The sequence below is a fragment of the Narcine bancroftii genome, chromosome 8 (genome assembly GCF_036971445.1).
Source record: "Narcine bancroftii isolate sNarBan1 chromosome 8, sNarBan1.hap1, whole genome shotgun sequence".
NCBI classification, from domain to species: domain Eukaryota; kingdom Metazoa; phylum Chordata; class Chondrichthyes; order Torpediniformes; family Narcinidae; genus Narcine; species Narcine bancroftii.
This window is the reverse complement of record NC_091476.1, coordinates 146348197-146369511: the sequence shown is the minus strand read 5'-3', so window position 1 is coordinate 146369511 and position 21315 is coordinate 146348197. Positions and strand designations below refer to the sequence as shown.

Here is a 21315-nt window from a genome sequence, read left to right as displayed (position 1 = left end):
TACTATGTGGCTCTGCTGTCCTTGATGAAGTGACAACACTTTTTTTAAATAAAGTTTGCTTCCCGAAGAAAATTTGGGCATTATTCAAGGTGAACACAAAGATAATTTCAGATTTGCTGTATCAAGTAGGAGAAACATTGAAATAACTTTTAGAAAATTTAGCATGTTTAATTGCTCATTGATGCTGACACATTGCATTAGTTCATCTGATTTGCTGCTAATTTTTGTTTGTACTCAGCATCTGATGCCTCTTGTGTCAGTGTCCATCAATAGTCGGCCAGCACTGATGGATTCCAGTTGCCCCAATACTGCTTTTTCATGGTCGCAGTGTCTTTTCACCACTTTTGTCACTGGCTGCACCAAGATCAGCAGGGAAGACGTCCAAGTGCAAATGCAAAAAAAAGAATTTTCAATGACATATAACCATATAACCATTTACGGTGTGGAAACAGGCCATGTTGGCCTTTCGAGTCCACACCGGTTCACTAGAATAGCTCCACTAGCTCAAACCTCCCGCTCTCTGCCAATAACCTGACTCAAAATAATTTATAACTGTGGCCACCTACAATAATTGTTGATTTACTCACATTTTTCTACCATGTTATTAACTTGATATCTAATATCACCAAATGCTCAAAAATCAACTTCACTACAAATTTGTAAGGGTTCAGATGTTGCACTTTGTGGTTTTGTAGCTTGAAGTCGATTTAACATGTGACAGGAAATCACAAAGATGGGTTATATCTAAAAAACAGAACATGGTAGGAAAACCTTAGAACGATTTTCATGATCAGAAGCTCAAAGTTGATAAAATACACCCAAAAGTGTTCAGAAAGCAAATCATTGTTCAATGTAATTAATAGTTGCACCTAATAGTGATCCCTGAAATGGCCAATTTCTGATTTCTTGTTTCCCCAGGTTTGCACATTATTGTCACTCCTGAGTGCTGGCTGCAAGATTTGGATTCTGAACAGCTCAATGGTGACTTTACCTGACAACCATCTCCCTTTCTCCAATGCCACTGACCTAGCGGTTGAGGGGAACAAGACCTGCCAGACTGATGCGGTGTTCAGATACACACTCTTCCCAATCGTCTACACTGCTGTATTTGTTCTGGGGCTCCTGGAGAACTGCTACATGCTGTGGATTTTTAAATATCTGACCCCTAACAGACATATGAATGAGATTAAAATCTTCATGGTAAATCTGAGTGTGGCTGACCTTCTATTTACCATGACCCTTCCCTTATGGGTAGTTTATTATATTCAGAAAGGCAATTGGATATTTTCTAATTTTTTTTGCCAATTAGCTGGATGTCTATTTTTTATCAACACCTACTGCTCCATTGCTTTTCTGGCAATGATAAGTTACAATAGGTACTGTGCTGTGGCATTTCCAATAGAAACGATTCAGAACACAGGCAGAAAACGGGGCTGCATTATTTCAGCATTGATCTGGATTATAATTCTGGCCAGTTCATTGCCTTTCCTGATTCTGCCGGGAACAAACAAAGTTGGCAAGGTTACCCAATGCTTTGAGGGGTACAGCAGCGAAGGATCCAGATCTGTGGTCATCATTAATTTCATCCTGATTGGAACTTTCTTTGTTGCTTTCTTAGTTGTTGTCATCTGCAACCTGTCCATCCTTTGCCAACTCTCGGCCCAGGCCGCACAACCGAGGAAGAGCAAGAAGATCCGAAAGCAAGCCTTCCGCATGGTGTGCGCAGTTATTGTGGTCTTCCTCATTTGTTTCGTTCCTCATCACTTGGTTCAGGGGCCCTGGACCCTTACTGTCCTGAAGCTGTGGAGGGAGGAAGACTGCACCTTCCGCCGGCGAGTGAATAATGCTCACCAGATTACGCTCTGTTTGATGGGTCTGAATTGTGCGCTAGATCCCATCATTTATTGCTTCCTGACTCAAAAGTTCAGGAAATTCTTCTCTCACAGCATCAGACATTGGAGGTCTACTCATAAAGGGAGTCAGACCATCTCTTATGAGACCAATCTGGGAGAAATGAGCCCCACCAATATGGAATAAATGTAAAACTGGGCAAATGCAGAAATTTTAGACTTAAACTGTTAGCAAATGTGGCCTTCACGTGCATTAAGAGGAAACTCCAGTACTACGGAAGAATATTCTGTTATGATTTATCAAGTATAACTTTTCAATATTACCTTTCAATTATAACAATGACTCACATTTATTGAGTAAGCTTTGTGTTAATTTAGCAGTTCTGATCTGATTCGATGTGGTGATCTTGCTATCCACAATAATTTTGAGCATGTTTTTGAACATGGATAGACAATTGGGAGGGTGTACGGATTTATTCAAGATTATTTTATTGTCATATAATAAGACAGAAAATGTGATATTACTTAACATTTCCTTTAGTCTACCATAAGGCAGACAAAGATTTGCTATCAGCAGAAATTGCCCAGCATCCCTTACAATCAGAGAAGGAAAAGCAAATGAGAGACCCCCCACAGAGTTACTGAGTGTCCACGGATTTGCCTCCAGCGCTCCTGTAGCCACCGCAACCACACAGCCTTTAGTTCAAACCATCAGCAACCCGAGCTCCAGTTGCAAAAAGTCTGACACAATCAGGAAGCGTCTGGCACTCTCTCACATCCCAGTTCCAATACCTGGTACCGTCTTCAGCAGTCCGCAGCCGGTTGCGAGACTCTTTACTGCTGCTGCCTGCGTGCCTTCCTTGCCTCCAGTCACCAGCAGCCTGCCGCTTGTGGTTTCTTCAGCTGCAGAACCCCCTGCTGGTCCACCGTCCCTTAGGGTCATTTCCTCTGCTTCTACTCAAAAGGAGGGTGGTCTCTCAACTTCCTGGTGCCCTGAGCTAGTCCTCTGCTTCCCTGCGGAGTCTGCAGCCTCTTGTGGCCGCTGCTGATCAGAAGTGCCACCATCTCGGGCCCTAGATTTTAAAATAAACCACCATTTGCTCCTTTAACAGACTGCTTAAACCCTGAACAGAGCCAATGCAGTCGGACTGGGCGGTTGGACCCTGTGGGGGAGAGCTGTGTATCCACCATGGATCCACACGAGCGAAGGCACTGCTGTTACAGTAGCTCTGGCAGCACCACTTTTTTTTTCACGGTGGGAGAGAGATGCAAACATCAGGAGCTTTGACTCCTATCAATGAGAGCAAGAGGAGGAGTCATATGGCACATGTTGGGATTATAAAATGGGAGAAGAATGCAGAGAGAGTGTAACTAAGTGGCTCAGTGCAAGACTAAGCAGACCATCCCTGGTGCATCTCCTTCGCACTGAATACCTTACACTTAGCCACGGGAACCAAATAGGTCCTGAGCTATGGAGGAGAAGAGATGTAGGGGTTTCCATGCCTGAAGGGCACCAAAGGTGAGGAATGCTCACAGAAATAATTCCCAATCCCATGCTGAGATTAAAATAATCAAATAAGAATGATCCACTGTACCATTTTCCAGACCACAGATCCTCAAGGGAGAAGTTTGGTTGAAAGAAACACTGAAAAGAAGACAAAACCTTTGAAGTTCATTGTTGCCTGGTACTCCAATAAGAAGTTATTGGAAAAATAACTTGGCAGTTTAATGCTCCTTGAGCAATGTACAATAAACATCGTGGTGGAATGGTTAACGTGGTGGTTAACACAATGCTGTTAGAGCGCCGGTGACCCGGATTTGAATCCCTTGCTATCTGTAAGGAGTTTATATGTTCTCACCGTGTCTGTGTGGTTTTTTTCCCCCCAGGTGCTCAAGTTTCCCCCTACATTTCCCAAAAACGTACAGAGTTGTAGTTTAATTTAAGTGTAATTGGGTGGCATGGGTTTAACTGGCTGGAAATGGTGTTGTAAATAAAATTTTACAAATTAAAACAAAATTTAAATTGAAAATAAATGAACATAAAGACAGAAGAAATAGGAGCAGAGGAGGCCATCTGGCCCATCAAGTCTTCTCTCCCATTTAATAAGATCATGGCTGATCTGGCTGTGGATTTGGCTTCTCCTACCCATCTTTTCTCCATGACTCTTAATTTCCCTACTCTGTAAAAATCTTTCTAACTGTGTCTCAAATATATTTAACGAGGCAGTTTCCACTGTTTTCTTGTGCGGAGAATTCCAGAGATTTACTCCTCTCTGGGAAAAGCAGTTCCTCCTCATCTCTGCCCTGAATCTACTGGTTCTCCCCCCGAATCTTGAGTCTATGTCTCCTAGTCCTGGGCTCACCTCCCAGTGGAAAGTTGTTTCCTGCCTCTGTCTATTTCTTTCATAGTTTTATTTGATTTTATTAGATCTCCTCTCATCCCTCTGTATTCCATCAAGTATGGTCGCAGGCCACTTGATCTCTCATTTTATTAAGGAACAAGTGGACTCTGTATTTGAAGTCAATCCGTGTTGTGTTCAATGGAAGTGGAGAAGTGGGCAGATGCTATTAGTTTGCACAAATAACCTTGGTGTATTTCTGCCCCTCCCCATTAGAGAATTTCTATTATGTTTATCCTTCTCACTCTGTGCACTTCTGGTTTCTTCGTTTGAAATGCCTCTCTGAATATGGTCTAGCTCCCATTGTGATCAAGATTGCGTCAGGAAAGTCTATGAAGAGTATTGATTTTCTACAGCAGTGTGGTGACTGTGGGTTATATGTTCAGGTATAAGGCACTAACTCAAAGGATTAGCTTTGTGCATTACTGCTGTGAAGATATTACATGAACTATTAAGAACAGAAGCATAACAAACAGTTTGATTCTTATCCTGATTCTTCATATAAACAGAAAGTAAAACAAAGTTTTCAGTGCTTAAACTGTCAATATTATTGTTTATATTTATACAAATTTCACATTACATTTTTTAAACCAAATTATTAAAGTCATTTATTTTATCTGCAGGTATTTAGGTAATAGTTTTATTGTTGAAATGTTGCAGAGCTAACCTGTGAAGATTTCACTCTTGCTACTTTTGTAAACCTCTGACATCTGCATACGTGCGTTTAAACGTCAAAGGTAGTTTTAGGTGATGAGATAGTGTTTGCTTCCAGAATATACTCTTTCAAATCTGTAAATGTGATCATTGTAGTAAAACACACTCAGTAAATGCTGGAGGAACACAGCCAGTCTCGCAGTATGCAAAGGAGGTGAAGGGTGAAGACATATCACTGACATTTTGGGCCTGAGCCATTCTTCAGGGTATGACCAAAAAGCAGGCAGGTGTCTCGATTGAGTTCCTCCTGCATTTTACGATGTGTTTATCGTCTTTGCTGATCCGTCAACAGTTATTGCTCATCATTAGTGCAAGACCAGTAGTGAGGCTGAATTTCTGGGCTTCAAAACATCACTATTAAATTGGAGATACTGTGAATGTAGTTCAATTCACAACAATATTGGAGAAACTCAGCAGGTCATGCAGCATCCATAGGAGTAAAGACTAACTCCATCCCCTAAGTCTCCCTAACCTTCTGTCTCCTTTTCTCCAGCTTCCTACCCCCTTCCATTCCCTCTCTATTCAGAGAGCTAACCCCTCTCTCTATCACTTTGCAGCATTTTTCTATTCCACTCTCCCACCCATATTCACATCATCTTTCATTTGTTAGCCTGCACTCCTCACCCTATCCCTTCCTCCCTCCTCACCTCTCCTCCCCCCTTCCTCCCCCTACCTTTTTATTCAGACACTTGCCTGCTTTCTGCTTATACCTTGACAAAGGGCTTAGGCCTGGAAACGTTGGTTACCCTTTACTTCCTATAGATGCAGCATGACCTGGTGAATTTCTCCAGCACATTTGTGTATTGTGTTTCAAAATATCACTCACAATTTTAAAAGAATTAAATAACAGTTAACAGTCTTTCTGGTATAAAAAAAAACAATCTTATGCTTGTGGATTGCCTTTCCTTGGAATAAGATTTGAAAACTGTTCAACAATAAAAATGATGATATGTTTTTTTTTAAGTTTATTTATGGTATTTCACCTACTTCAATCCAATTTTTCTTTCATTTCTGTAAAACATTTGAACTGTCAAATAAATTTAGTGCTTTATATTTCTTGGTTCATTGTCTGTGGAATTCTGCACTCATCCTGATGGCTTCAATGGTGCCACACCGGAGGGAAATCCCACTGCAAGACTGCAGTTTCTTTGGGGAAAGGGGAACCTAATGATATCTCATGAAATGTAACCCACCCCCCAAAAAAACAGGAGCTCAATGAAGCTTTGTAGGATCCCATAGAGGCATACAAAATTATGAAAGGAATAGAGTCAAGTTTATTGTCATCTGATCGTACAAGTACAATCTGACAAAACAGTGTTCTCCTGTCCTCGGGGCAAAACACACAGACATAATACACATACAGACATAATACATATTCAGGATAAGTATTTAATCTGTATAAATAAGTAAATATTGTTTTATAAATGTGAGTGTCTTAGATGGTTAGTGTGAGCAGTTCCTTTGGTCATTCAGCATTAAGATCGGGTGAACACGTAGAGTCTTTTGCCCAGAGGAGGGGAATTGGTAACTAGTAGACATGTGTTTAAAGGGAGATGGGGATGGGGGGGGGGGGGTGGTGGGTGGATTTGACAGGTACCTGAGGGGTAGCTTCTTTACACAGAGAGTGGTGGGTGTATGCAATGGGAAGTACTATTGCAACATTCAAGATAAAAAGGACACATGCATGGATAGGATGGGTTTAGAAGGAAGTGGGTCAAAAGTGGGCAGATGGGATTACATCAATGGGAGATTTTGGTCAGCATAGGCAAGTTGGGCTGAAGAGCCCGTTTCCACACAGTGACCCTATCTATGGAGAGCCACTTACTTGGAAAATCTGAGCCAAAGATTTGAAGAATAAAATCTTCAACAACATTTTGCCAATCAGATTAAAAACTGCAGATCTGATTATAATTTAACATTTAAAATAAACAGAATTCATTGTCATGAACATGTCATAAAATTTGTTGTTTTATGGCAGCATTACAGTGCAAATACAGTAAAATCCCTGGTATCCAGCATCTATGGGGATTGGTAGATGCCAGATAAGTGCATTTTCTGGTCGCTTGAGACTTACTCTTACAATGCCTAACTAAGAATAAGAATAAACAGTTTAAAAGACAAAAATACATGTACTTACGCTGAACAAACTTCACTTGCATGAATATCTAAACTTTAAAGCATTTCACTTTATTTTGAGTCACATTCTTTGAAAACATTTTACTGTTGTTGAATCTGCAGGTTCCTCCTCCTCCACAGGGCTGCCTGAAAGAATAATAACATTACAGTTTATAGATAAAGCCTCTGACCAGGGTGACTCTTACTAAGCAGGGATAAAGAGACCCTTTAAGAGAGTCACCCCAACAGTTCTTCATCCTGGGTAACAACATTGCTGTTTCACACAACTTTATTCAAACAGCTGCTACAAGCAAAGCACGACCAAGGCCCTCCGCTGGCTGAATATTTGCTCCCATCTTCACCAAAGGTTTAGATGTTACTTCAGAAGACATTTACTTTTACAATTTTAAACTTAAGTATTTTTTTAACCTATGATTTTATTCTTATTTATATTAATTTTTAAAATTTATTTTCCTTAATATTTTTCCCCCAGTTGCTTGAATTCTGGATACCATGGGGTTTTACATTTAAAAATAAATAAATTAGTGCAAAAATTAGAGAAAGTGAGGTAGTGTCTGTAGTTCACCATCTGTTCAGAAATATAATGGCGGAGGGGAAGAAGCTGTTTCTGTACCTTTGGATGTTCATCTTCAGGCTCCTGTGCCTCCTTCCCAATGGCAGCAGTGAGAAGAGGGCATGGCCTGGCTGGTGGGGGTCCTCGAAGAGAGAAGAAGGCAAGACACATAGTTTCCAGCACCTTTATTTAACGCAGCTCCAGTGATCAGGGATCACGCGTGACTTTCGTCATCTCTGACGTAGGAGATTGTGCCTTCCCCCTGGAAAGCAATGGTTTCTGTCGAGTGCTGCTTTTTATTCACAATTCTTACCCTCTTAAAAAAACATCCACATTGACAGATTAATTGCTGGTTCTAAATGTGGAGGAGTGTGGCAGAATCTAGCAGGAGATGCATGAGATGAGACTAAAAACGACTCTGCCGATGGAAGGGCCTGTGTCACGTTGTATTAGTGAATTAAGGGGAGGGCAAAATGGGTTAAAATATGTGCATTAATGCTTAAAGCCAAGCAGCTCATTTTTTTTTGGACATACGGCACAATAACAGGCCCTTCTAACCCACGAGCCTATGCCGGCCAAATATTCCAATGAACCTATAACTCATGTACATTTTGAAGGGTGGGTGGAAGCTGGAGCAGCTGGAAAAAAAACCCCATGCAGACACATGGAGAATGTACAAACTCCTCACAGACAACGCCCAGATTTGAACACATACAGGTAGTGGACAGCAATGTGGAAGGTGGTTTTCTGTAGGAGGTTTGCAGGCAGAAACATGATCAATTTCAGGAGTGGAGGCCTGCTCTCATTGGAGAATGAATGAGTAGAATTTGCAAGGTGTTGTGTACATGTTTACAGCTGTCCTGCTGTGTCACAATAATCACAGGAAGTCTGACTGATTCCAATTCCTAATCTGCGATAATATCACTCAAAGTGTTGATTGGTCAACTGATCATGGAGTTATAAAGTTTTGCAGTATGGAAACAGGCCCTTTAGCCCATCTTGTCCATGCTGTCCAAGTTGTCTTGATAAGCCTGTACTGTTATAGGTTATATTAAATTATATATAAATATGTTTTTTAAAAGAGATAGAGGGTGGGGGTTAGGTATAAGTCACTTCACAAACAGATACCTACACTCACATCTCATTTAAAATGCAAGATCTTTGTTGAAGCCAGATGGTGACCTGGAAGAAGAGGTTATCATTTGGAAAACCCATGATGGGGCAAATTTCTCAGCAAGACACTAAAGTGGCTGAATGGAGGAAATCAGTTTGTGTGTGTCCAACGAGCAACAAATGTCTCTCTGAAACCTACAAGAATCTTCCTGAGTGGTAATCATTTAACTTTAAGTACTGGAGCTTGGTGGAGATTCATAAATGTTGAATTCTGTGCACAGTATAAGAATTCCCTGATACTGGTGAACTTGGAGAAGTGAGAAGTGAGATTGGACTGTGAATCAAATAACTTTTCTGAACTTACACACACACATTACATACATGAGCACTTAGAATTAGAAGGGAGTTAAGTTAGGTTAAGTTAATAGTAATAAGTTAAAGTTTGATTCTGTTTTTATGTTTAAAGGAAATTAAAAGCATCTTTCGTTTAAGAAACCATTTTTCTTGGTGAATTTCTATTGCTGCTGGGTTTTGGAGACTTCTAGGCTTATAATAGTACCATTTGGCCTTTAGTCCTCTATACCTTCCCCATCCAAGTACAGTAAAACCCCTAGTATTCAGCACCTATGGGGCATGGTAGATTCTGGATTCGTGAATTTTCAAGTTGCTTGAGATCGTGTGTTGTATGATTGGTAAACTGAACACTGGTTTGGGGGAGGGGGTGCCAATTTTAAACTACCGTATTTTTTAACTTATATATTTTCCCCCATATTTTTTGCTGGTTGCTTGAGGCTGCCAGTTGCTTGAATTCCGGATAATGGGGATTTTGCTGTACTTGTCTAAATAACTTTTAAACATTGTGATTGAACCTAGCTCGACCGCTTCCACTTACACCTTGTTCCATGTAACCACCGGCCTTTGTGTGAAAAAGATGTCCCTCAGATTAACTTTTAAACCTTTCTCTTCTCATCTTAAATCTGTGCTCTCCAGTTTTAAACTCACCTACATTGGGAAAAAGATGTTAAACATTTTATCTTTGCTCCTCATCATTTTATAATCATTCCTTAGCCTCTGAAGCTTCTCGGAAAACACTTCCAGCCCATCCAGGTAACTGAACTTGCCGGTGATTTTCCCACCTTGTTTGGGACACACCAGGGTCAGATATGTCACCTTGAGGGGGCAGAATTATTTAACATAACCTGGGCAGGGTCACCATTGCATGTTGTTGCTGAATGGTTAGGAACACTGGGTGAATTTTTGAAAACTTCTGAAGATATGGCCGTTCATTGTCCATGAATAATGTGTCATGTTGGGCCACATGAAAAATAATTTGAAGAGTTGGCCACATTTCTGTAAGATGGAAGTCACCCATATTCTGGATTTCCTTCACTATTGGTAAGCACAATTACTTTTTAATGACAGCTCAATAGTTTTGTAATCTTTGTCTCTGAGACCAATTGATTTTCTTTTAATTCCAGATAATTAACTAAATTTAACATTTGCCAGAGCTCTGGATTATTATCAAGTGAATCATCTGGATCTGTTTCCTTGGTTGCTAACACAGCACTGTGTCACCGTGATCTCCCCAGAGAGAAAACCATATTGAGACAATTCCACTGAAACAAGATCACAAGATATAGGAGCAGAAGTAGCCCAATGGCCCATCGAGGCTGTTCTGCCATTCTAATCATGAGCTCATCCATCCTCCCACTCAGCCTCACTCTCTGGCTTTCTCCCCATAACCCTTGATGCCCTGTCTAATCAAATACTTATCAATCCCTGCCTTAAATACACCCAATGACCTCAATTCCACAGCTGACTGTGGCAACAAGTTCCATGGACTCACAACCCTATGGCTAAAGAAATTTTTCCATATCTCTATTTTAAATGGATGCCCTTTTATCCTTAGATAATATTGTTTGAAAGCTTTAAAGATGTGATATTTTTGACATTTCATCTCAGGGAAGGAGTTTGGACTCAAGGGGGATTTATGAATGTGATGACCATAGAAATGGTGACACTAACAAACAATAACATAGAATAGTTGGCTTGGATAGACTGTTGTCTCTCCAAGAAAAAGGAGAGGATAGGAAGCACTAAAAATTGTGGACCACAGGCCCCCTCTGAAGCTGCCACCATCTGCCCCCGTACCCTTGGCAGCTGCACTGCCTCTAGTCCAGGCTCGAGGATCCAAGTCACACTTCTTTGTTGGTCCGAGAGTGGAGGCCACCCCCAGCCTGGCTTGTAACGTACATTGTCTTGCTGTGCAGCTTGGCTGAGCAACTTGCAGAATGCACATTAAATAGAGAAACATTGAAGGCCTCGAAATGTGTCGAAACTGAAAGTTTTATGTTTAGAGTAAGAGGTTTCGAGGGGATCCTAGGAAGAGATGTTTTAGTTTCTTAATCTGGAACACACTGACCGAAAGGATGGTGATGGAGACTTGCTCTCACAATTGGTCATTTTAAGCAAGCACTGATGACTGGGATAGGTTTTGCTTTCACCGGTGTGAAAATTCATTTTTTTCCTCGCTACCAATTATATGTGGATTGTGGAGGGTCACGTGACCTCCCTGTCTGAAACTTATTCAGAAGTCACATCTCGTGCTATAGCTTACTGTTGGCTCATTTAAATGATTCAGTGTCATCATTAGCCAGAGGCCCAGCTCAGAACAGTATAAAGATTGATGCATGCAGCATTTTTCTCTCTCTTCTTCTTGGTCCAGGTCCTGGACATCGCTCCATGTCAGGTCCCTAATGTGGACATCATAGAAGGAGTTGCAGGTTCACTTAAGTTGAGCTGTAGTACTGCAATAGATCAGTGCTTGCAGAGAGCCGCATCCGCATTGGTACAGGGGAGCAGGAGAGTGTTTGGAAGTACTTGAGTGTGAAGTGTATACACATGCAAGAGCGTGTAGAAGATAGGTGGCCACTGGTATTGGAGTCCAACCTGGGTCCAATGAGAAAGTCTATATAGTTGTTAAGTAGTAGATAATTAGGTATCATTTGATGTCCTCCCCGTTTGTCTCCTGTGTGTTCAATAAAGTAACCTTGAATTTAACACTTTTTTTGGGAAACTTTTATTTAATAATCATAATAAATCATACAATAAAAAATAAACAAATACATAACATTTTAACCCTTTACAACCCCCACCCTCTACCCTAACCCACTCTACCCTCCCAATCCCCTTTTAACTACCCCAAAGAAAGAAAAGAAGAAAGCGAAAGGAAGAGATCAATTAACACAGCACCTATCAATTATTTGCCATTGTTTGGGGCACCACCACCAATGCGTGGGAAAAAAATAATGATTCAGCTGCATATATCCCATAGTTTTAACAAAAAAATAGTTATTCCATAAATGATATGTTATCTTTTCCAATGGACTACAAGATCTCATTTCAAAATGCCACCGTTGAATACTCAAATTAGTCTAATTTTTCCAAGTAATTGCCAAACATTTCCTAGCCACTGCTAAAGCTAATCTCAAAAAAGCAAATTGAAATTTATTCAATTTTAACTCCAAGCTCAGTTTCTTAATATAGCCCAATAAAAATATGAAAGGATCAAGTGGAATATTTAATTTGAAAATAGCTTCTAAAAGATCCTTAATTCTATACCAAAAAGGTCTCACCGTCTCGCATCACCAAGTAGAATGTAAAAAGGAACCCAACTTCCTTATGACATCTAAAACATAAATCAGAAGGAATAGTTCCTTAATTTCTCCAGAGTTAAGTATAACAGATGATGAAAATTAAAATGAACCAATCTACACCTTACATTAACAATTTTAGTCATACTATCCTCACTTAAAGTGAAATTATCCCTTTGGTGAATTATTCACTTTGCAGGCATATTGTGAAATTTAAGTGGTCTGACCAGATTAAATATTTATGTATTATAATAGATAGTAATTATAATCACTTATTTGAACTGAATTGTTTACCTTTATTGTCTAAAATTAAATATGATTTAAATTGGTGGAAAGATCTACCTATAACATTAATAGGATGTGTTAATTGTGTTAAAATGAATATCTTTCCCTGTATTCAATATCTTTTTTCAATCTATTCCTTGCAAGATTCCTCAAAAGTTTTTCAAAGATATGAATGCTTTGGTGAGGAAGTTTTTGTGGAAAGCTAAAATGGCAAGGGTGTTATTTCAGAAATTAACCTGGAAGTATGCATTAGGAGGGTTGCAATGTCCTTCTTTTCAGAATTATTATGAATCGACACAGTTGAAATTTATTAACAGGATGTTTGAAGTGGATAAACTTTTGATATGGGCTAATATTGAATTATCTCAGATTGATTAGAATAGGATGGATAAGTTTATTTATAGATGGAATTCTCAGTTATTATATAATTATATCTGAGACGTATGCTTTATTGCAGAATAAAATGCTTAAGATGGATGTTTATAAATCTAAATTAAAATGGGAAAAAAAAGATTTGTCTTTATCTATTTCCCTTGATTGTAACGCTAGTGTCCAGTCTTGTCTCTCTGTGAACTCACCGAACCTGATACTTTCCAAACATGACATTACTCTATACAACTTAAAAATAACTTTACACATATTGGACACCTTTTCTAATTGATCTTTCACAGAAGATTAAACCAATAACCAGGCTGTCCATTGAAGGGACATGAGAAATTGTATGTTATTTCTGGAGGAAGACCAGGAGAGTTGTCTATTAGGATGGAGATGAGGTGTGTTACAAGATCAAACCAGCAACCACAAAGAAGGCATATCACACAGGGTTAAAGATGAACAATTACTTTATTAACAAAAAATTCACCTTCATACTTTAATTCAAAATCCACCCCTTTTATAACAATGCCCACTGGTTACTATGCAAATCTCTATAACAGTGTAAAACTAATAAATTCCCCAGCCTAAATATAACACAAGTAATTAAAGTCTAAGTTATATTTCAAACCAGCCCACAGAAAAACTTAGACACAAAACAAGCACAAAACACACAAGACTCACAAATCTTCGTTCTCAACCGAAGGAAAGATCATAAACAAAATTCAATTTGTTTGGTAAACTGAAGCCAAAAGATCTTTGCAAGAGAGAGAGAGAGCACAAAATTCAAAGTTGTCTTGTTGCTTGCAGAGAGAGGAACCACTGGCTTGGTCCGGATCCTTCTGGCTGCCTTCGGAATGTTCATCCTTTTTGAAATCCCAACATTCTAAACTGTCCTCCAGATCATAACTCATGCTCTGGGCCTTCTTCCACTCCACAGCACCCCCAGTGGTTGTTTATCGTCCAAGTCCAGAAATTTTTAGATAATTTTCTGCACATGCTCAGTTCGTCTCCCACTCTCTCAGCAGTCCACCTTCACCTTGGCTCTCTCAGGCAAACTCACTTTTTAATATAAAACCACACAACATAGGCCAATACACAACCCAGAACTCTGTAACAGGTGGAATTGCTTTTCCCAGAGGATGGTGAATCTGTGGAATTTGCTTCCCATTGAAGTAGTAGAAGCCACCTCAATAAATATCCTTAAGAAAAAGTTGGATAAATTTTTACATAGTAGGGTAATTAAAAGAAAAGCCAGGTAGGTGGAGATGAGCCTATCATCAGATCAATCATAATTAGATTGAATGGCAGAGCAGGCTCAATGGCCCGGAAGGCCTACTCCTGCTCCTATTTCTTATGTTCTAACCATTATTGTAGAATTAGGTAGACTCTTTAAAGTAGAGTACATCCTTTTGTTTGTATATACATGTTTTATTTATAATACTACATGGAGTGAGAGGATTTCCACAGGGGATCCTCTCCCAGCAAGCATTAGATCCCATTGGCCCAGTCAGCTGTGCATGGAGCCCACATGTACCACTGGAAGCCACACTTCTCTCAGAGGTACTTGTCCTGAGATTTGAGGTTAAACAATTCTTCCACTGGGGGCCTGAGCCAGCAATTGGAGTGGTAAATGCTCTCACCAACCTGCAATGGGAAATGCAGTTAAACCTCTTGCACCATCACATATTAATCCACTGAGTTAAATCAGTGAAAATCCCACCTCACCAGATTCACTCTGGAAGTGTGGGGGAGGGGTGGGGGGGGGGCAGCAAAAACATTCTCAAAATAATCCTGGCCTCATTGTTAAATTTAGAACATAGACTGCATCTTATTGCTGTGATTGATATGGTACTAAGACTGTATGCAAAAACGAATTCCTCTGATCAGGGAATCTTGTTCAAGGGGATCATCATAAGGCAGGCAGGAGTTGGACCAAAGTAAAAATCTGGAACATTCTCACACAGGTTGATAGGATAATTATGAAGATCTACAGGATGCTGGACTTCATTAATAATGGGATTAAGATCAAGAATAGAGAGGTCATGTTGCAACTCTACAAATCTTTGGTGAGAGAATATTGTGTTCAGTTCTGGTCACCTTATTATAGGAAGGATGTGGAAGCCATGGAGAGTGTGCAGAGGAGATTTACCAGGATGTTACCTGGATTGGTAAATATGAGGCAAAGTTAGTAGAGCTGGGATTTGTCTCTTTGGAGTGTAAAAGGATAAGAGGAGATTTAATAGAGGTCTACAAGGTTATGAGAGGCATAGATAGGGTGGACAGCCAGCATCTCTTTCCTACGGCAGGATCAGCAAACATCAGAGGACACATGTACGTAGGTAAGGGAGGGAAATTTAGGGGAGACATCAGGAGTAAGTTTTCTTTACACAGAGTAGTGAGTGCCTAGAATGCCTTGCCAGGGATGGTGGCTGAAATATTAGGGCCATTTAAGAGACTCTTAACAGGCACATGGATAGAAGTAAAATAGAGGGTATGGCCAAAGGGAGGGTTTAATACATTTTTCTAAGGACTATATAGGTTGTCACAACATCAAGGGTGGAAGGGCCTGTACTATACAATAGTATTCTATGTTCTATGCTGATGTAACTGCATTGTGTGTGGGAATAGGAGGTGACGTCTTAGAGTGGCCTATGAATGAAGCAGAGGTGCAGCCTAGCCTGGCCTAGCCTATCTTAGCTTAGCATTGCGTGGCCTGGCTTATCTCGACTCTAACCTGGCCTGGCCTTATCCTGGCCTTACCTATATACTGCAGCACACCAGTGAATCATCAAAAGTTTAAATGTCCACAGCCACATCTCAACCAAAAGGAAATAATTCACAATTAAATCAGTCTCTATTCATACACATTTATATTACCGCAGCTTTTGTCCAACTACATCAACAGAATCCTTTCATGCACTCTCTCCTGTCGTCCAAGGATGTCGCACACTCAATTCACCTCATGTTCTCTACAGTGCACCATACATTTGTAGGTGCCCTTTGTGACATTGGGTCAGCCACCTATACGAGAAAAAAAATCAATCAAGAAATGTGACACAGTGCAGAGATCATGGTCTTGCCAACACCTCTCACCTGAGAATTCAGTGCCATGTCACTGTGTGTGATGCCTTCTCATCACATTATTAAGGGCCGGAATCTTTCACTTCCCACTGCTAGGTGTCCATAAAGTTCAAACTCTAATCTTCGGACAGCCAATACTCCCTTCATTTCTTCTCCTATGTATGCATAAGATTAGAGAAGTTTCAGCATCAAGTACTACACATTGCTATATTCTGATGCGTTTTCACAATAACATTAACTATGCTTGTCAGTGGCCTCAAGGATTGCAGACTCTGGGGGGGGGGGCACGCGACCAGCGCAGGGCACCAGAACAGGGAGAACATCCCCCCACCTTTTGAGCAGAAGCAGAGGTTACGAGCCTACAGGGCAGTGACCATGGCGATGGACCAGTGAGGGGCTCAGCAGCAGAAGAACCCACACAGACTCCAGGCGGGCAGTGACCTGTGGTTGAGGGACTCAAAGATCTGGGTTTCATGGGGGTACTGAGGGCAAGAAGAGCTCCGGAAGGGCCTCGGATGGTTAAAGCTTCCTGATCGTGTTGGAGGTTTAGATCTGGAGCTCGGGTTGCTAATGGATCCAACAGGAGTCTTTGTGGTTGCAGAGGCTGCGGGAGGCAAATCCATGGACACTAGGTGACTCTGATGGGACTCTATTTTGCTTCTCCTTCTCCCTTTTTGTAAGGAACATCGGGCAATAACTATGGTGACTCTTTTATGTTTTTTTTTATGCAGCCGCTACATTCCAGGAAAATATTCCCATTTTCTCGGAATGCATGCTGTATGAAAAGTTGGAATGGGGGAGGGCCTTTCTCTTTCCGACATTTTACCTCCTAGACCCCTTGTCAATTTCCCAGAACTCCTGCCGTCTAAAGTGAACTGCAGGTATTCCATGATCAATGGGCGAATGAATAGGACATGGCCGCAGTGGTGTTGCAAGTCCTGCCTCTTTACTTTCTGCACTTCCAGTACGTTGTTGAAACTCGCATAAAGAAACGGAGATTTGGAGTTTCGGTTGTTCATGTGTGAATGACCAATGCTGAGATGTCAGACATTCTTCAGACCAGTAAAATCACACAGTCAATCTAAAAAAAATACTTTTCTGCCTTACGACAACCAGAAGGAAATTTCATGTAATGTATGTTTTGTATGATTAAATGATAATAAAGGAATCTTGAATCTTGAGTGCCCTCGATTTATTTCCTTATTTATCTACCCTAAGTTCTAATTTCTGAAGGAGTTCATGGAGTCATTACCATCTTCCTGTTTCAGGAAGATTGCTGCATGAAATTTGTTGAGCGAGCACTCAAAGTTCAAGAGGAAGTGGAGGCTGGCTTCATTCAGTGTCATTGACTCTGTGTCATGGATGAATAACGTTAGTCACTCTGCAGGGAGATTCCAAAAACATTCCCCTGATTCACAGAGGTAAAAAAAGAACATCTTCAGGAATCAACAAAAAATTCATGATTTGCTTGCGAGATACAAGCTGTTTCTCTGGACCTACACGATCGAGCCTCCGACACAAACTTTCACCCTGAACTTGGCGACTGATAAAATTGGGCTTCAGACATTGCTTTCCACCTTGGCCCCTGCGACTTACAGGACCAAGCCTCTGTCGCAAACTCCCACCCTGGCTCTGGGAGTGCATGGGCCTCTCCCTCTCCACCCTCTGACTTTCCCAATCCTCCCCATCCTCCTTTGGACACTTCCTACCCTCCACCTCCTGATCCACCCCATCCTCCTTCCCTCCCCTCCACCCCATTGAACCTCCCTGCCTGGCCATCCCCTCCAACCATCCCCTCTCAGAGACTGAATGCTCTGTCCTCAGTAGAGGCCTCACCTTCGTCCCCCTTTGTCCACACCTTAATGAATTCTGCACGCACCATGATGTCGAACTCTTCATCTGTCAGCTCCATCTCCATGACTTCCACAACCATGATTCCAGTACAGATCCCTTTTCCAGCTTTAAAACATCTTCCTCCTCCTGATCACCTCCTTCCAATCTTCTACCTGCTCTGGACCTTTATATTTCCAACTGCCATTGTGACATCAACTGTAATGACTTCATTACTCCCCTCACTCATTCCAGTCTCACCCCCTTGGAACGCCTGGCCCTCCACTCTCTCTGCATCAATCAGAACCTCACCATCAAACCTGTAGACAATGGTAGCACTTTTGTGGTCTGGCACACTGACCTCTATCTGACCGAAGCCAGACAACAATTCTCAGTCACCTTCTCTTACATACCCCTCCAACAGGATCCCACCAAAACAGACATCTTCTCCAAACCCATCAACTCACACAGCGACCTCAACTATATGTCTTCCCACCCTGTGCCCTGTAAGGATTCCATTCCACTCTCAATTCCTCCTTTTCCGTTGCATCTGCACCCAGGATGAGGACTTCCATGCCAGATCATCAGAGATGATTTTCAAACAATTTGGCTTTCCCTGTACCACCATCAACTTGGCACTCAACTGCATATACTCCATTACCCACACATCTGCCCTGGTCCCCTCTGCTCCCACATACAACAAGGGCAGGATTCCTCTTGTCCTCTCCTACCAGCTTCCACATCCAACACATCCTCCTTTGCCATTTCTGCCACCTACTATGTGATCCCACCACTAAACACATATTTCTCAGGGGCCATTCCCTCTCTGACTCCCTTGTCCACTCCTTCCTCCCCACCAATTGCCTACCCATGTGACTGCAGGAGATGCTCCACTTGAGCCCACACCTCCTCCCTCTGCACCATTTGGGACCCCAAACAATTCTTCCAAGTGAAGCAACATTTCACATGTGAATCTGCAGGGGTCACCTACTGCATCCAGTGCTCCTGCTGTGGTCTCCTCTACATTGGAGAGACTGGATGCAGCCTGGGAGATTGCTTTGTTCAGAACTTCAGCTCTTTCCATCGCAATAGCATGGATCTCCCAGTGGTCACCCATTTCAATTCTCCATCACATTCTCTTGTGATTTATCTGTCCATAGTCTCATGCACTACCAGATTGAGACTACCTGTAAATTGGAGTAACAACACCTCATCTTCTGATTGGGCTACCTCCAACCAGATAGTATTAATATCGGATTTTCTGGCATTCGTTAAATCCCCACCCACTGATTCCCCCCATCGTCTCACCTTTCCCAGTCTCCTTTCACACAGACATGATAAATTCTACCTAATCCCTCATCACATCCAGTTAACACCTTTCGTTGGCCTGGTTTCCTCCCCCAATGTTTGAATTCTGAGACTTTCTGATATATCCTGCTTCTGGCTTTTCTTATTTTCACTTGAAGGGCTGAGGTGGGAACTAGATTTGAATATTTCAAATGACAAGGCAGATCTTTGTAGAGATTGTATGACTAACACTATTGATGTAAGGTATAGATTAGTTCAGTATAATTTTTGACATCAGTTATATCTTACAGTAATTGAATAGATTGAAATCAGACTTATCAGATCAATGTTTTAGGTGTGGTGAGAATGTAGGAACTTGTTTGCATTCAACTTGGCCTTGACACAAGGTAAGACCACAAAATCCAGATTTATTGTTATGGAGAAATATTGAAGGAAAAAGACCTAAACTAAAATTGCCAATACCTATATATCAATTGGAATTTCTTAAAGTTGCATTAACAGTGGTAAGGAAATGTATTGTAGTTACTTGGAAATCAGAGATGCATTTGGGTATGGCAAGATGGAATGTCGAAATTCAAAGCTGTATTCCTTTGGAAAAAAAAATAATTACCTTTAATTTGCGAAATAAATATGCTATGTTTTTGCAAATTTGGCATCCTTATGCTCAAATATTAGGTTTAAATTTGTAATGTTGTGCTTCCTGTACCCTCTGGACCTCTGAATATCTCCTCTGAATTGTATGAAAGAGCTCTGTTTAATCCTATGTGTTAGACGGCATCCCTCTGTGCAATCCTCAAAGTTTCTTTTTTTCTTACATAACTATATTGTATCTTTTATATTAATTGTTTTGCGGGTGGGAGGTTTGGGGGAGGGGAATATATACTGTCATTGATGTGGTTTATAGTTTGATTTCTTTTTTGAAATTTGATTATAAAATTAATCTACTACATGTATGTAGAACATTTTAAATAAAATATTAAAAAAAGGGCTCAGGCCCGAAACGTTGGCAATATATCTTTGTCTCCAGCTGAGTTCCTCCAGCATTTCAGTGTTTTTAACTACAGTCACAATGTCTGCAGCTTGTCCTCTATCTTTTGGGAACCACCACCCTCTGCCAGTGTGTCCTGGGATTTGAACGCTGCACCTGCCTTTAACTTCTGCACGAGGTGGGCTTAGTTTATCTGTTCACTTTAAATTCCAATTTGTTGCAAGAAAGACTTTGTGCCAATGATGGCAAAAGCCTGTCCCCCCTCCTCCCCCAACCTTCCTCAGACTGCAGCCTGTCTTATTGCATACAAAAGCACGGAAATACTGGTGAAACACAGCAGGTCTCATAGCATCCATAGGAGGTAAAACGGCTATTTCAGGCCTGAGCCTTTCTTCAAGGTAGGCATGTACTCCTTCCCCTGTCTTTCTTTCCTTCTCCCCAAGGCCTTTTAATTCAGATGCTTGCCTGCTTTTCAGTCTTCAGGTTTGAGATTTCAGATTTATTGTCAGAGTACATACATGACATCACATACAACCCTGAGATTCTCTTTCCTGCAGCCAAGGCAGAATTACTACTAATTGGTAGTGCAAAAAAAACTATACTGTGTATACATGTAAACAAATAATGGACTGTAAACTGATAACCAATGTAACAAACTGACTGCAATACAGAATAAATAAAAAAAGAAAATCAATGAAGTTCACAAGTAAGTGCATAAATGTGAGGTTATCCACTATAAATATGAGGTTATCCACTTTGGTAATACAAGCCGGAGGGCAGATTACTATTTGAATGGCAATAGATTAAGAGATGGGGAAGTGCAGAGAGACCTAGGGGTACTTGTACACCAGTCTCTGAAGGTGAGCATGCAGGTACAGCAGGCGGTTAAAAAGGCAAATGGTATGTTGGCCTTCATATTAAGAGGGTTTGAGTCTAGGAACAAGGATACCTTACCGCAGCTGTACATGGCCTTGGTGAGACCCCACCTGGAGCATTGTGTGCAGTTTTGGTCACCTGATCTGAGGAAGGA

General features: G+C 41.0%; 1 protein-coding gene and 1 long non-coding RNA gene across 7 annotated transcripts in view; one reads left to right on the top strand and one right to left on the bottom strand.

Annotated features, from left to right (window-relative positions):
* The window catches only part of ptafr (platelet-activating factor receptor), a 151855-nt gene that overhangs the window by 14215 nt on the left and 116325 nt on the right, over nucleotides 1-21315 (top strand). For 3 of the 5 annotated variants that reach the window (XM_069895186.1, XM_069895188.1, XM_069895187.1), the window contains exon 2: nucleotides 919-6016. The exons of 1 other annotated variant lie outside the window; for it this stretch is intronic. In XM_069895186.1, coding sequence (XP_069751287.1) covers nucleotides 919-2037 — 1119 coding nt within the window. In that variant the 3' untranslated portion in view covers nucleotides 2038-6016. Of the gene's footprint in view, nucleotides 1-918; nucleotides 6017-19599; nucleotides 19684-21315 lie in introns of those variants that run through there. One more of the 5 variants, XR_011343451.1, reaches the window with a different exon arrangement.
* LOC138741319 (uncharacterized) lies at nucleotides 13515-18182 on the bottom strand. 2 transcript variants are annotated; one of them, XR_011343453.1, is made up of 4 exons: nucleotides 17996-18182; nucleotides 16172-16314; nucleotides 15956-16099; nucleotides 13515-14722 (listed from the first exon to the last, which is right to left on the bottom strand). It is a non-coding gene; the product is annotated as an uncharacterized lncRNA (long non-coding RNA). The 2 variants fall into 2 exon arrangements; XR_011343452.1 differs by lacking the exon at nucleotides 13515-14722 and having other exon boundaries at nucleotides 15934-16099.